This window comes from Dipodomys merriami, unplaced genomic scaffold (assembly GCF_024711535.1).
Source record: "Dipodomys merriami isolate MVZ:Mamm:240054 unplaced genomic scaffold, mDipMer1.0.p SCAF_137, whole genome shotgun sequence".
Classification (NCBI taxonomy): domain Eukaryota; kingdom Metazoa; phylum Chordata; class Mammalia; order Rodentia; family Heteromyidae; genus Dipodomys; species Dipodomys merriami.
In genome coordinates, this window is record NW_027202682.1 from 2,897,363 (window position 1) to 2,912,490 (window position 15,128).

The 15,128-nt window shown below is 45.8% G+C and overlaps 1 protein-coding gene across 4 annotated transcripts in view; it reads left to right on the top strand.

Annotated features, from left to right (window-relative positions):
* Positions 1 to 15,128, top strand: part of LOC138825496 (clusterin-associated protein 1) — a 21,057-nt gene continuing 5,929 nt past the window's right edge. Inside the window, exons 1-9 of one of the 4 annotated variants that reach the window (XM_070020141.1) lie at positions 1 to 116; positions 1,761 to 1,872; positions 2,882 to 2,966; positions 5,017 to 5,196; positions 6,660 to 6,755; positions 8,536 to 8,619; positions 10,502 to 10,635; positions 13,848 to 13,989; positions 14,469 to 14,541. In XM_070020141.1, the coding sequence (XP_069876242.1) occupies positions 95 to 116; positions 1,761 to 1,872; positions 2,882 to 2,966; positions 5,017 to 5,196; positions 6,660 to 6,755; positions 8,536 to 8,619; positions 10,502 to 10,635; positions 13,848 to 13,989; positions 14,469 to 14,541 (928 nt within the window). In that variant the 5' untranslated portion in view covers positions 1 to 94. Of the gene's footprint in view, positions 117 to 193; positions 284 to 1,760; positions 1,873 to 2,881; positions 2,967 to 5,016; positions 5,197 to 6,659; positions 6,756 to 8,535; positions 8,620 to 10,501; positions 10,636 to 13,847; positions 13,990 to 14,468; positions 14,542 to 15,128 lie in introns of those variants that run through there. The other 3 variants (XM_070020140.1, XM_070020138.1, XM_070020139.1) reach the window with 3 other exon arrangements.

The following is a 15,128-nucleotide window of genomic DNA, read 5'->3' on the forward strand; positions in this document are numbered from 1 at the left end:
GCAGGTTGCCATAGAAACCCGAGAGCGCTGGGCCCGCGAAAGCTGGGGCGTCCGCGACGCGGCGGGGACCGCGGCTCCCGGGAACCAGAGCGCCATGTCTTTCCGCGACCTGCGCAGTAAGGCGGCTCGCCCTTTGTGTGCTCGGGTCCTGCGGAGACCCGGGACTTGGTCAGCGCGTCTGAGCGCCCGGGCAGGCCGTCCCCCTGCGGGCCCCACAGGGCCAGGCCCGGCCTGTGGCTGACAGAACTTTCCAGAACCGGGTGTTGATGGACAGTTCTGTCAGGTACCGGCCACGCGTGGCTTGAGCATCTGAAATGTGACTCTAAAGCGAGTCCGGAAGCGGACGTTAAGCTTTCAGGGTGGCGTTGGCCCAGCCGCCCGGGCCTGCGGGGTCTGCGGGGTCTGCGCGGCCTGCGGGGCCTGCGGGGCCTGCGGGGCCTGCGGGGCCTGCGGGGTCTGCGGGGTCTGCGCGGCCTGCGGGGTCTGCGCGGTCTGCGGGGCCTGCGCGGCCTGCGGGGCCTGCGGGGCCTGCGCGGCCTGCGGGGCCTGCGGGGCCTGCGCGGCCTGCGGGGCCTGCGGGGTCTGCGGGGCCTGCGGGGTCTGCGGAGCCTGCGCGGCCTGCGCGGCCTGCGGGGCCTGCGGGCCCGCCGCACGCGGACCCGGCGCCGGGGTAGCTTCACGTTCGAGGAAGCGGCCGAGTCTGGCCGAGGCGGGGGTTGGAGGGAGAAGGTAGTTCCAGCTGCTTCTTTAAAATTCTTTCTCGGTGTGCCCGCTGTGGGTCTTGAACTCGGGGCCCGGGCGCCGTCCCTGAGCTGTTTTGCTCTCTCACCTGTGCCGCAGGCCACGTCCGGCTTTGCTCGCGGTGGAGGGGAGGGCGGAGTCTCTCGGACTCACCTGTCCAGGCTGGCTTCGGACAGCGATCCTTAGCTCCCAGCCTCCCGAGTAGCAGGATTATGAGCATGAGCCACCCTGGCCTGGCTTCGGCTACTTTTTTATTGAGGCTCTATCCCTCCCATTCCTGGAACCTTTTACTTTGAAAAAACGTTTTTCATCTTGTTTTAAAATGTATCCTCTACCACATACTGGCAGTTTAAAATACGTGCCGCCAAAGCACATATGCAACTGTTTTAACAATTTTTTTTTCTCGTGACATTTTATAATGCCGTGTAGTTCTTATTTTGCATGGAAAAGCCAAAAGATACCGGAAATTAATGTCATCCTATTTTCTTATACAGCATCTACTTTTCTCATTGAACTTTAGGCTTTTTTTTTTTTTTTTCGGGTAACATATTAAGTATTTTTAAGTTCATCACTCTGGCAGTCATTAAAACTGTTGGTGGCAATGAACCAATAAAGGAAAGCAGAGGCAATATCTGATATTAACTACTTGTTAAAAGTAAGCCAGGTGCTGGTGGCTCACGCCTATAATCCTAGCTATTCAGGAGGCTGAGATCTGAGGGTTGCAGTTCAAAGCCAACCCAAGCAGGAAAGTCCATGAAACTCTTATGTCCAATAAACTACTCAGAAAAGGCTGGAAGTGGTGCTGTGGCTCAAGTGGTAGAGCACTAGCTTTGAGCACAGAGAAGCTTGGGGCAGTGCCAAGGACCTCAGTTCAAGCTCCAGGAACAGTAAAAAAACCCCAAAAAACAAAAAGTTGTCCTTTCTGAGTTCAAGCACCAGTACCAGCATAAAAGTGAACGATACCTTTTTTTAAGTAACTGTCCTTTAATGAGGAGCTAACCATGCCGTTACCTTGACAGATTTCACAGAGATGATGAGGGCCCTAGGATACCCACGACATATTTCTATGGAGAATTTTCGCACACCCAATTTTGGACTTGTTTCTGAAGTGCTTCTCTGGCTTGTGAAAAGGTTAGCATAACATTAGATGCTTCTGGAAGTGACATATTTAACCTTAGTGCCTGTCTTGATTTCAAGGGCCATTAGCTACTCACAATTCTGATTACTTGGAGGTCTTAAATAGATTTTTTTTGTCTGTAGTGGGGCTTGAACTCTGGGCCTGGGCACTGTCCCTCAGCCCTTCAGCTCAAGGCTAATGCTCTACCACTTGAGCCACTGCCAGTTTTCTGGTGGTTTATTGGAGATAAGAATCTCATGGAAGGAGTCTGAGATCTGAGGATAGAGGTTCAAAGCCAGCCTGGGCAAGAAAGTGAAACTAATGGCCAATTAATCACCAGAAAACCAGAAGTGGCACTATGGTTCAAGTATTAGTGCTAGCCTTGAGCTGAAGCGCTAAGGGACAGCAGACAGGCCCAGAATTCAAACTCCACGACCCACACACAAAAAAAAAGTCTCATGGACTTTCCTACCTGGGCTGGCTTTGAACCTCTATCCTCAGATCTTAGCCTCCAAAGAAGCTAGGATTACAGGCGTGAGCAGACGGCACCTGGCTAGATTTATTTTTATAAGCTGAATCCTGAATTTTATTTTTAAGTCGCTATACCAGTTCTTAGGGGGGCTGTGCTCTGTTGGTAATTTGTGTTACTTTTTTTTGTTGTTGGTCATGGGGCTTGAACTCTGGGCCTGGGTGCTGTCCCTCAGCTCTTCAGCTCAAGGCGAATGCTCTACCACTTGAGCTACAGCGCCACTTCCAGTTTTCTGGTGCTTTATTGGAGATAAGAGTTTCACGGACTTTCCTGCCTGGGCTGGCTTTGAACCGCGATCCTCAGATCTCAGTCTCCTGAGTAGCTAGGATTACAGGCGTGAGCCACCAGCACCCAGCTTGTGTTACTTTTGAAGTTTTTTTTTTTTTTTTTAATCTTAGCATCTTGGTCAAGGCCTTAGAGCCTCATGCTAGCAACCCACTTTCTCTTTGATAGACTTTTTGTAGGTTGACTCATGTTTGTTCTCTTCCTGATAGGTATGAGCCTCAAACTGACATCCCTTCAGACATTGATACTGAGCAAGACCGAGTTTTCTTCATTAAGGCAATTGCCCAGTTCATGGTTAGTTCACAGTTATTTTGTGGTATTGTGAAAGTAAGTAAGGAAGGGATGTGTCCTGGTTAGGGCTAACTTTGAAATTGAATAATAGGGTTTACTTTCTACAACATTCCGTTGCTAGTTTTCTGTGGCATCATAACCAAAAAAGTTATTTTATTGGGGGAAGCCTACTTCATTACTTGTTTATTTTTAATAAATATTATGTTTTATGGTTCAAATTTTTTTTTTTTTTTTTTTTTTTTTTTGTCGGCCGTGGGGCTTGAACTCTGGGCCTGGGCGCTGTCCCTCACCTCTTCAGCTCAAGGCGAGCGCTCTACCACTTGAGCTACAGCGCCACTTCCGGTTTTCTGGTGGTTTATTGGAGATAGGAGTCTCATGGTCTCTCCTGCCCGGGCTGGCTTTGAACCGCGATCCTCAGATCTCAGCCTCCTGAGTAGCTAGGATTACAGGCGTGAGCCACCAGCGCTCGGCTGGTTCAAATATTTTTAAAATGGTAGAGTACAGTAATATTCTACTTTGTCTACTCTGGGCTCAACTCTACTTTGTTGGTTTATTTTTTTGTTGGTTATGGACTGGGCACTGTCAGAGTCTAAGTGCTGTCCCTGAGCTCTTTGCTCAAGGTTAGTGCTCTACCATTTTGAGCCACAGATCCAATTCCGGTTTTTGAGTGGTTAATTGTAGCTGAGGCTCATGGGGACTTTTTTCCCCAGCCTAGCTTTAAACTGTGATCCTTAGATCTCAGCCTTCCGAATAGTGAGGATTACAGGTATGAGCCACTGGTGGTGGTTCAGTTCTACTTTCAATAGCTATTTTAAGTTTCTTTCAGAGCTTCTTTATGCATACCTAAGCAAATAATACATGTTCTTTTTCCATAAAACTTCTTGTACATAACTGCTATATACCACTATGTAACATCTTTCTTTCTTCACTTATTAGTATATTTTGGAGAACTTTCCAAATACATAAAGAATGCTTCCAGATGGGCTTTGGAGGCTCATGTCTATAATCCTAGCTACTCAGGAGGCTGAGACCTGAGGATCCCAGTTCAAAGCCAGCACAGGCAGTAAAGTTTGTGAGACTGACTCTTATCTCCAATTAACTAGCAGAAAACTGTAAGTGTTGCTATGACTCAAAGTGGTAGCGTGTTATCCTTGAGCAAAAGAGCCCAAGGACAACATCCAAGCCTTAAGTTCAAGCCCTATGACCACCACCAACAATAAAAAAAGAATGCATTCAGCTGGCAAAGTGGCTTAATGGTAGAGTGCTTGCCTAGCATGCATGAAGTCCTGGGTTTGATTCCTCAGTACCACATACACAGATAAAAGCCTGAAGTTGTGCTGTGGCTCTAGTGGTAGAGTGCTAGTCTTGAGCCAAAGAAGTTCAGGGACAGAGCCCAGGCCCTGAGTTCAAGCCTGAGGACTAGCGGGGGGAAAAATGCGTTCGGCCCTGTTTTTCATTGGTTGTTATTGTGCCTGGGCTGTGATTCTGCTTGTGCTCCTTGGCATTGCTGTGGATGACAAGCATACGCCACTTCCTCCAGCCACTGTGCTCCTCAAGGGTCACATGGCACCTCATTCAGCCATTGGTTGAGATGGCGTCCTGAGAACTTTTATGCCTAAGTGGGCCTAAAACTTCAATCCGCCAACCTCTACTTCCCAAGAAGTTAGCATTTCAGGCTTTTGCCACCACGCTCAGCCTTTTGTTCTCTTAAACTTGATTCATATTGCTTGCAGGGGCTCCCATGATTTATGTAACATGTAAGTATTTAATTGATTTCCAATTTTTACTCTTTGAAACGATACTGTAATAAATAATCTATTCCTATCATTTTGTGTATGAGTATATCTCTCAAGAAAATCCTTAGGATTGTAATTTTGGGGTCAGAAGATAGGTGTATTTGTTATTTTGGTGTCTTTTACCAAAATGATCTCCATTACTTAGGTATTTTAACCTTAATTATTGGCAGAGACTTTTTCAAATTATCTACATGGGATTTGATTTAGACATTTCATGGAAAGGGCCTTAATCATTGTGTGTGTACATCTAAAAATAGGCCACAAAGGCACATATAAAACTCAATACCAAGAAGCTCTACCAGGCAGATGGGTATGCGGTGAAAGAACTATTGAAGATCACATCTGTGCTTTATAATGCTATGAAGAGCAAAGGGATGGAAGGCTCTAAAATAGGAGAGGAAGACATCAGCAAGTTCAAGTTTGATCTAGGCTCCAAGGTAAGGACGGTGCCAGGTGTGCAGCTGGGGACAGTTGTCTACCCTCAGACTTGGGGATGGGACGTGGCTGACACTGGAAGTTCTTTCTTGTTGCTGGTCAGTTTGTTGCACTAAATTAATTCAACTGTTTGAATAAAGCCTGTCATTTGCCAGGTAGTGATCAAATACTGAGGATGCAGGTGAGGACAAAGGAGACAGAAACAGGGTTTCCGTGCTTAGTTGGAGGAGTCACACTGAACAGCAGGAGTGAAAGCACAGGTGGTCCAGTGTAGTTATTCTGCCCTACAGAATGACGGAACAGGGGCCAGGGATGGAGGGCTGCCTGGATTGGATAGCTTCTCAGCAAAGATATGAGAGAAGAAAGGCCATACTGGCAAGGGTGGGAAAAGGTGTTCAGGATGAGCATGTGTGTCTGAGGAACAGCAGGGAGGCCCTGTGGGGAGAGCCATGGGGGAGGCGGTGACAGCCCCTCCAGCCCCTGGAAAGCCTTCGATTTGATACTGAGGTGAAAAATGGAATTTTGAGCAGAGATGTACCTATTAAAAGCATCATTCTTGGGCTGGGAAGGTGGCTTAGTGGTAGAGTGCTTGCCTTGCATGCATGAGGCCCTGGGTTCAATTCCTCAGCACCACATAAGCAGGGGGGAAAAAATGCTGGAAGTGGCGCTGTGGCTCAAAAGTGGCAGAGCTCTAGCCTTGAGCTGAAGAGCTGAGGGACAGCGCCCAGGCCCAGAGTTCAGGCCCCACGACCGGACCAAAAAAAAAAAAAAAAGCATCATTCTGAGCTGGTTGCCTGGTCTCTCACACCTGTAATCCTAGCTACTCAGGAGGCTGAGATCTGAGGATCATGGTTCAAAGCCAGCCTGGGCAGGAAAGTCCATGAGACACTTATCTTCCAAGTAAACACCAAAAAACCAGAAGTGGCGCTGTGGCTCAAATGGTAGAGTGCTTGCTTTCAGCTGAGGGACAGCGCCTAGGCCTAGAGTTCAAGCCCCATGACTGACCAAAAAAAAAAAAGGATCATTCTGACAATTCACTCTATGAAGGTTAAAATGTGTTTGTGACATGAGCTAAGTATCACTATCCCACAATATTGTGAAATTTATGTAATCACTTAGTAAAGAAATTAAAAAGAAGAAAAAAAGGATCATAGTCAGGCATGGTATCACACATGCTACTAGGGAGGCTGAGACTAGATGAGTGCTTGAACCTAGGAGTTCAACTGTTGCAGGATACTGGTCTCGTCAGCTTTCTCTTGCCTATACCTCCTGTTGCAGATGCAGATTCAGCCTGACTTGACATTTGGTTTCAGAGAGATTAGAAGTCCAGAAGTTAGTTTGTGTTCCCAAACAGTTCCTTGGAACTCTTGGGGGTGGGCTTGTGCCTAAAGGTTACAACTCACCTTAACAGACTGCTGCTGAGTGTTATCAAAACCTGAGGTTCCTATTTTTGTTTGCCCTCAAGATCTCAGATTTGAAAGCAGCCAGGCAGCTGGCTTCGGAAATCACCGCCAAAGGAGCATCTCTGTATGACTTGTTGGGAAAGGAGGTCGAGTTGAGGGTAAGTAATGTGCAGAGAAAAAATGCAGACTGTTCCTTACAGTGCTCACCGGAAAAGGAAGTATAGACAGATTTTTGTCCATCCGGACCATCTCTATCGGTGTTCAAACACATCCCCAATTATCTCTGAGATACAGATTATTACACTAGACTCACTACTATCAAGTAATTTTTTTTTTTTTTTTGTGGGTCATGGGGCTTGAACTTGGGGCCTGGTCGCTGTACTTCAGCTCTTCACTCAAGGCTAGTGCTCTACCACTTGAGCCACAGCATCACTTCTGGTAATTTTTAAGTAGAATTGGTCCTATTAAGAGACTTGAATTATTTACTTACTTATTTTTTGTTGATTGTGGGGCCTGGACACTGTCCCTCAGCTCTTCAGCTCAAGTTGATCTCTCTACCACTTGAGTCACACGCCACTTCTGGTTTTTCTGGTGGCTAATTGGAAATAAGAGTCTCATGGACTTTCAAGCTGGGCTGGCTTTGAACCATGATCCTCAGATCTCAGCCTCCTGAGTAGCTAGGATTACAGATGTGAGCCACTAGCGCCCTGAGGAGACTTGATTTTTACCTTTGTTTATTTGTAAATGGGATGGTCCATCCTTAAAGCTTTTAGTTCTTTGAAAACTTGCAGTTTCAGCTGAAAATTTAGCAAACTATTAAAAAGGAAAAACCTCTAGAATTACTGTTTAAGAAATTGAAAAGCCAGGGCTGGGAAGATGGCTCAGTGGTAGAGTGCTTGCCTTGCATACATGAGGCCCTGGGTTCGATTCCTCAGCACCACATATTCAGAAAAAGCCTCAAGTGGCGCTGTGGCTCAAGTGGTAGAGCGCTAGCCTTGAGCTGAAGAGCTGAGGGACAGTGCCTAGGCCCAGAGTTCAGGCCCCACAACCTGCAAAAAAAAAAAAGAAAGAAATGCTACTGACTCATACCTGTAATCCTAGCTATGTGGAGGCTGAGATTAGGAGACCAAAGTTTCAGGCCAGTCTAAGCATCCAAGGCAGGCCCCCTTCTCAACCACTTGCTGAGTGCAGGAGCATACATCTGTCATCCTTGCTATGTAGGAGACTGAAAATCAAAGGATTGGGGTTTCAGGCCTATCTAGGTAGAAAAGTACATGAAAGTCCATCTCAGTGGAAGAAGATGAATATAGTATTGCACACCTATCATCTTACCTATTATGGAAAGTGAAAAATAGGTGGATTACAGCTCCAGCACATGCCCAAGCAGGAAGCAAGACCTTATGTAAAAAAATAACCAAGCCAGGTGCAGGTGGCGCATGCCTATAATTCTAGCTACTCAGGAGTCTGAGATCTGAGGATCACCGTTCAAAACCAGCTGGGGCAAGGAAAGTCCATGAGACTTTTATCTCCCAATTAACCACCAGAAAACTGGAAGTGGCATTGTGGCTCCAGTGGTAGAGCACTTGCCTTGAGCTGAAGAACTGAGGGATAGTGCCCAGGCCCCGAGTTCAAGTCCCATGACCACCAAAACAAACCCAAAATTTAAAAGGATTGGAGGCATAGCTTACATGGTAGAGAGCTTGCCTAAATGCAGTACCCTGAGTTCAATCCCCAGTACGAGGAGGGATGAGGGAGGGAAAAACTTTTTGAGCAGGCAAAGATGATACACACCTGTAATTCCAGCTGCTTGGGAGGCTAAGATTTTGAGTTCAGGCTCAACCTGGGCGACATGGCAGGACTCCATCTCGAAAAAAAATCTAGCAACCAATGGGAGAAACTTTTTCTGAAAGAATGTGTAAATTGTTCTGTTTCCCCTAGGAACTGAGAACTGAAGCCATTGCCAGGCCACTGGAAATCAACGAGACTGAGAAAGTGATGAGAATTGCAATAAAAGAGGTTTTGGTAAGATATTGCTTTTATCTTACATATTTGTGCCTGGGACTCAAAACAATTTCCTTCCCCCATCGGGCAGAACCAGGTATGCTTAGTAACCAGCACTATTTCAAGGAGAATCCGAAGGATTTCTAAGACATCTGTTGTTTCCCCTCAGAAATAAATAAGAGCAGTTTATCATGGTCTTAAAAAATGAGTAGGTTTAGCTAGGGTGCCAGTGGCTCATGTCTACAATCATAGCTACTTAGGAGGCTGAGATCTGAGGATCACAATTCAAAGCCAGCCTGGGAAAGGAAAGTCTGTGAGACTCTTATCTCCAATTAAACACCAGAAAAAACCGGAAGTGGTGCTGTGGTTCAAGTAGTAGAGTACTTGCCTTGAGCTGAAGAGCTCAGGAACAGTGCCCAGGCCCAGAGTTCAAGCCTCAGAACCACCACCACCACCACCATCACCAACAACAAAAAGAATAGTTTTGATGATTTCATAATTTTCAGTTAGTGAATACAGCTCTATTTAATCTTTTCTTTTTTTGGTCTGGTGGTGGAGCCTGTACTCTGGGCCTGGGCGCTATCCCTCAACTCTTCAGCTCAAGGCTAGTGCTCTCCCACCTGAGCCACAGCGCCACTTCTGGCTTTTTTTCTTTTTGTTTATGTGGTGCTGAGGAATTGAATCCAGGGCCTTATGCATGCAAGGCAAGCGCTCTACTACTGAGCCACCTTCCCAGCCCCTCTGAGCACTTTTTGCTGAAGTCTATTCTTTTTTTTTTTTTTTTTGGGTCCGGTCGTGGGTCCTGAACTCTGGGCCTGGGCACTGTCCCTCAGCTCTTCAGCTAAAGGCTAGTGCTCTACCACTTGAGCAACAACGCCACTTCCAGCTTTTTGCTTATGTGGTACTGAGGAATTGAACCCAGGGCCTCAGGCATGCAAGGCAAGCACTCTACCACTGAGCCACCTTCCTAGCCCTGCTGAAGTCTATTCTACAACTTTGAGCCACAGCCCCACTTCCAGTTTTTGAATGGTTAATTGGAGATAAGAGTCTCAGAGGGACTTTTCTTTATGATCCTCAGATTTCAGCCTCTGAGTAGCTAGGATTATAGGCATGAGCCACCAGTGCCCACCTTATTTTATTTTATTTTTTGGTCGGTCGTGGGGCCTGAACTCTGGCTTTGGCACTGTCCCTCAGCTCTACAGCTCAAGGCTAGCACCCTACCACTTGAGCCACAGCACCACTTCCGGCTTTTCTTGTTTATGTGGTGCTGAGAAATTGAACCCAGGGCCTCATGCATGCAAGGCAAGCATTCTACCACTGAGTGAACTTCCCAGCCCCAGTGCCCAGCTTATTTAACCAATTTTTTTTTTTTTTTTGGTCAGTCATGGGGCTTGAACTCGGCCTGGGTGCTGTCCCTCAGCTGTTCAGCTCAAGGCTAGCACTGTACCACTTGAGCCTGAGCCACAGCGCCACTTCCAGTTTTTGTTTTCTGGTGTTTAATTGGAGATAAGTGTCTCATGGACTTTCTATTTGTAGCTGGTAGTCAAGTCTTTGCCAGCAAGAAGGAAGAGGAGCCTTGTCCTTCAGTAGCCAGTAGTGGTTTAGGGCTGATGCCAGATCTGATGGAGAGATTTCCCAGGGTGCTCTCAGTCCTAATCAGAACACTCTTTTTGCCATATTCCTTTGTTTTCCTGAGCAGACACACCCACTTTTCATGAAAATATTTTTCTTTTCCTGAATCTATATGCTACTCTTCCTGGAACTAATTGGTTAAATGAGTCATTCCTGGAGACCATGTGTACATTGTTTGCTTTTGGGTTTATTCAACATGACATTGCAATCTTCAGGCTCAGGATGTGGTCCTTACAGACCTCATTGTCTTACTAATTCCTGTTAAATGTAGGCACAGATTCAGAAGACTAAGGACTTGCTCAATAATGTGGCATCTGATGAAGCTAACTTAGAAGCCAAAATTGAAAAGAGAAAACTAGAACTGGAAAGAAATCGGAAGCGACTACAGACCCTGCAGAGCGTCAGGTATATGTGAACTCCTATGTGGGTAGTGACAGCGAATAGAGAGGTATTTTGGAAAATAGAACAGAGACTAAGAGAATACTAATGGCATGACCTCTTAAAGCAGCAACCAGCCTGGTGTAAGGAGACTGCGTCACAGTGCATTCATGTGTGTATATGTGCTGCTTTCAATGTGTCTGGAAAATGGCTTAATTCTTGAGCTACCTTTAAGCTTTCATGGCTTCTTGAATGTAAGGTGAAGTAAAATCCAGATGTTGTAAGCTATGCAAAGCTTAGCCTCCTAAGATCATGACATAAAATCAGGTAAGACAACATATTTCCATATCTTGACTGAAGTAGATTTTAGACTTTAGATTATAATGATTTTTTTTTTTTTTTGGTGGGGGTCTGGTCGTGGGGCCTGAACTCTGGGCCTGGGCGCTGTCCCTCAGCTCTTCAGCTCAAGGCTAGCGCTCTACCACTTGAGCCACAGCGCCACTTCCGGCTTTTTTTTTTCTTTTTTGCTTATGTGGTGCTGAGGAATCGAACCCAGGGCCTCGTGCATGCAAGGCAAGTGCTCTACCACTGAGCCACCTTCCCAACCCCATAATGATTTTTCTCTTTTCTTTCTTTTTTTGGTCAGTCATCAGGTTGAACTCAGGTCCTATCTCTGTGCTCTTTTTGCTCAAGACTAACACTCTACCTCTTTGAGCTACACCTCCACTTCTGGTTTTCTGGTGTTAATTGGAGATAAAGAGTCACAGTCTTTCTTGCTTAGACTTGCTTTGACCCTCAGATCTCAGTCTCCTGAGTAGCTAGGATTATAGTCATGAGCCACTAGCAACTGGTTGATGATTTCTTATCTGTCAGCACTTTTATCTTTTTTTTCATTTTGTCAGTACTGGCATTTGAACGCAGGCCCTCACATTTGCTTAGCTTGCTATACTGGTGTTTTACCATTTAAGCCTTGCTTCCAAGCTGGCTTTTTGCAGTTTCTTTTTTTTTTTTTTTGTCGGTCGTGGGGCTTGAACTCTGGGCCTGGGAGCTGTCCCTCAGCTCTTCAGCTCAAGGCGAGCGCTCTACCACTTGAGCTACAGCGCCACTTCCGGTTTTCTGGTGGTTTATTGGAGATAGGAGTCTCACGGTCTCTCCTGCCCGGGCTGGCTTTGAACCGCGATCCTCAGATCTCAGCCTCCTGAGTAGCTAGGATTACAGGCGTGAGCCACCAGCGCCCGGCTTGCAGTTTCTTTAAGATGGAGTCTTGTGGTTTCTTTTCTGCCTGGGCTGCCTTTGAACCATGATCTTCTGGAGTTCAGCTTCCTGAGTAGCATTATAGATGTGAGCCACCAGTGTCCAGCTTTATCTTTCTTATGACTATACCTCATTGGAAATCCATTTTCAGATACTAGAAAATGCTAATAGAACACCTTCTAAGATAAACCTTAGAAGTGTAGTTTAAAAGATCATGAATTATTTTCAGCATATACACATGTATACACGCATATGTTCATAATCATACTATATAAATACAATATACATCATGTATACACATGTCTATATGTATATCTCATATACATTTGTATATGTGTATGTTTTGTAGGAGATAAATGTCTCGCTGTGTTGACCAAGCTAGTCTAAATGGCTAAGCTCAGATGCGCCTCTTCTTTCTACTTCTAGAGGAGCTGGACAAGGGGCCTCCTAAACGAAACTGAGAAAGTAGAACCCTAAGAAGGGAACAACTATCTGGTTTGATTTTGGAGAAGAAAAGTTGAAGAGAATAAAATTATAGTCCCAAGAGAAGGAGCACTATTTAAAATCACATGCCTATAATTCTCGCACTGGGGGAATTGAAGCAGAAGGAGAGTGAGTCTGAGGCTAGAATGGGCTACAATAGCCAGGCTCAAACAAACCCACCGACTATAGAATCTGGCATTTTAAGCTGGGTGTTGGTGGCTCACACTTATAACCCTAGCTACTCAGGAGGCTGAGATCTGAGGATTGTGCTTCAAAGCCAGCCTGAGCAGTAAAGTCTCAGAGATTATCATCTACAATTAACCACCAGAAAACCAGAATTGGTGCTGTGGCTCAAGTGGTACAATGCTTGCCTTGAGCTAAAGAGCTGAGGGACAGCGCCTAGGCCCAGAGTTCAGGCCCACGACAGACCAAGGAAGGAAGGAGGGAGGGAAGGAAGGAAGGAGGGAGGGAGGGAGGGGAAGGAAGGATCAATCTGGCATTTTAGCCAAAAGGAAGGATCACTGAGATGTCAGGTGTGATGGAAGGGCTGACTTAAGATTTATATTAGAGGAGGAAAAGGGAGTAGCCCTGGATAATGAGATGCCTTCACACTTTTGATAGGTCTAGTGGCCCATCTGAGCTTAGAAATTTTATTGTTCCTACACCATGTGACAGGGCTCTAGAGTGTTGACTCACATTAGCCAAATTCTGAAGAAAAGCCACATGCCAGTGGTTCACAGCTGTAATCCTTGCTACTCAGGAGGCTAAGATCAGGGAGATTGCAATTCAGAGGCATTCTAGGCAGAAAGGTCTGTGATATATCTTCAAAATAACCAACACAAAGCAAGCTGAAGGTACAGCTGAGGTAGAACACCAGCCAATTGAGCAAATGGAGAGAGTTGAAGGCCCTGAGTTGAAATCCCAGTACTACCTACAGCTGGTTTTGAAGGTTCAGTAAAATGATGAGGCAAAACTATATATACCAGGAACACAGCTGCAGCTCGTTGCCTGTGAGATGGACGAAGCCTTCTAACTGTGAGGATGCAGCTCTGCACTCTGCAGTTCTGCAGTTCTTCTCCTCAGTTCTGCTTTCTGCAGTTCTGTAGTTCTGCACTCCACAAGGCAGTTGTCTGAATGAAGGACCTTCTGTAATTAAAGATTTCCAAAGAAAGCCATGGTGGCATTTTTTTTTTTGTCGGTCGTGGGGCTTGAACTCTGGGCCTGGGCGCTGTCCCTCAGCTCTTCAGCTCAAGGCGAGCGCTCTACCACTTGAGCTACAGTGCCACTTCCGTTTTTCTGGTGGTTTTTTGGAGATAGGAGTCTCACGGTCTCTGCTGCCCGAGCTGGCTTTGAACCTCGATCCTCAGATCTCAGCCTCCTGAGTAGCTAGGATTACAGGCGTGAGCCACCAGCGCCCGCCTCCATGGTGGCATTTTGAATACTAATTTCAAGCTATTGCATCTCATTGATCTTTCTGGTTTTGTTTCTTTTGCTTGTTTTAGGCCTGCCTTTATGGATGAGTATGAGAAGATTGAGGAAGAATTACAAAAGCAGTATGACATTTATCTGGAGAAATTTCGGAATTTGGCTTACCTGGAACAGCAACTGGAGGACCACCATAGGATGGAGCAAGAGAGGTTTGAAGTGAGTCTGTTCAGACCAGGCCCTGCACACTGTCTGCCCTTGGTGACATGTCAGCATATCAATATGTGGAAACTAGACTACTCTCTGCGGGTTGCTCATATAATTCTTCTTTTACTGGAAGTCGATTTTGATGTCAGTGACCTGCCCGGTCACACAGTGCTCTGTCTGTTAGGGCCTAGGCCTGCAGAATAACAATACTTTCTGTTCAGTATTTAGAGCATCACTCTAAGTTGCTCAGTTCTTTCAGCATGGCAGAGTGTGGTGGAAAGAGCAAGGGTGAGGCCAGTACATCACTTCTGAGCTACTTCCACAGGCCTGCCATTACTACCAACAAGGGCGCAGGTTTGGGGATGGTAAGGGCAGCTCAAGAAAACTTAAGATCTTTCCTTGTTCTCTGTCACAAATGTTTCTGGACCTACACTGGGAAGGAAGAATAAAATCATCCACCAAAGATCTGAATCTTTATTTCCTCTTCTTAGGAGGCTGAAAATACTCTCCGTCTGATGCAGAACAAGCTAAAGGAAGAGGAAAAGCGGCTTCTCAAGAGTGGAAGTAAGGCTGTTTCCAGCCTTAACAAACTATATATTTTAAAATATTTACCTACATATAATGTATTTACTTACTTTTGTTCTGGCCCTGGGGCTTGAACTCAGGGACAGTGTCAGGCTTTTGTGATAAAGGCTAGCACTCTACCACTTGATCCACAACTCCATTCTGGATTTTTGGTAGTTAATTGGAGATAGTCTTATAGACTTACTGCCCAGGCTGACTTTGAACTATACTTTTCTCAGCCTCCTGAGTAGCTAGGATTATAGACATTAGCCACCGGCGTCCTGCCACTTTAATCGGGGGCTTGAGTTCTGGTAAAACAGCCTAACAGAGAACAGAAGGTATTTCCCTTCAGTTAACCAGAAAGATAGAGCTGCTTTGACATCTGGTTCCTCAATTTGAAAATTTTTAGATTATCAGTGTTTTTCACTAAGCCATCTAGGCCACTTTTTCTCCTGTTGTGGGATATTGCTTATTATTTTGTTAATACAACACATTACAGTGTTTTAACTCTTCACTAAGTGTCTACACACAAATCCATTGTGGAATCTGATGCATCCAGAGAAAGAAAAGACTAGTCAATAGAGACA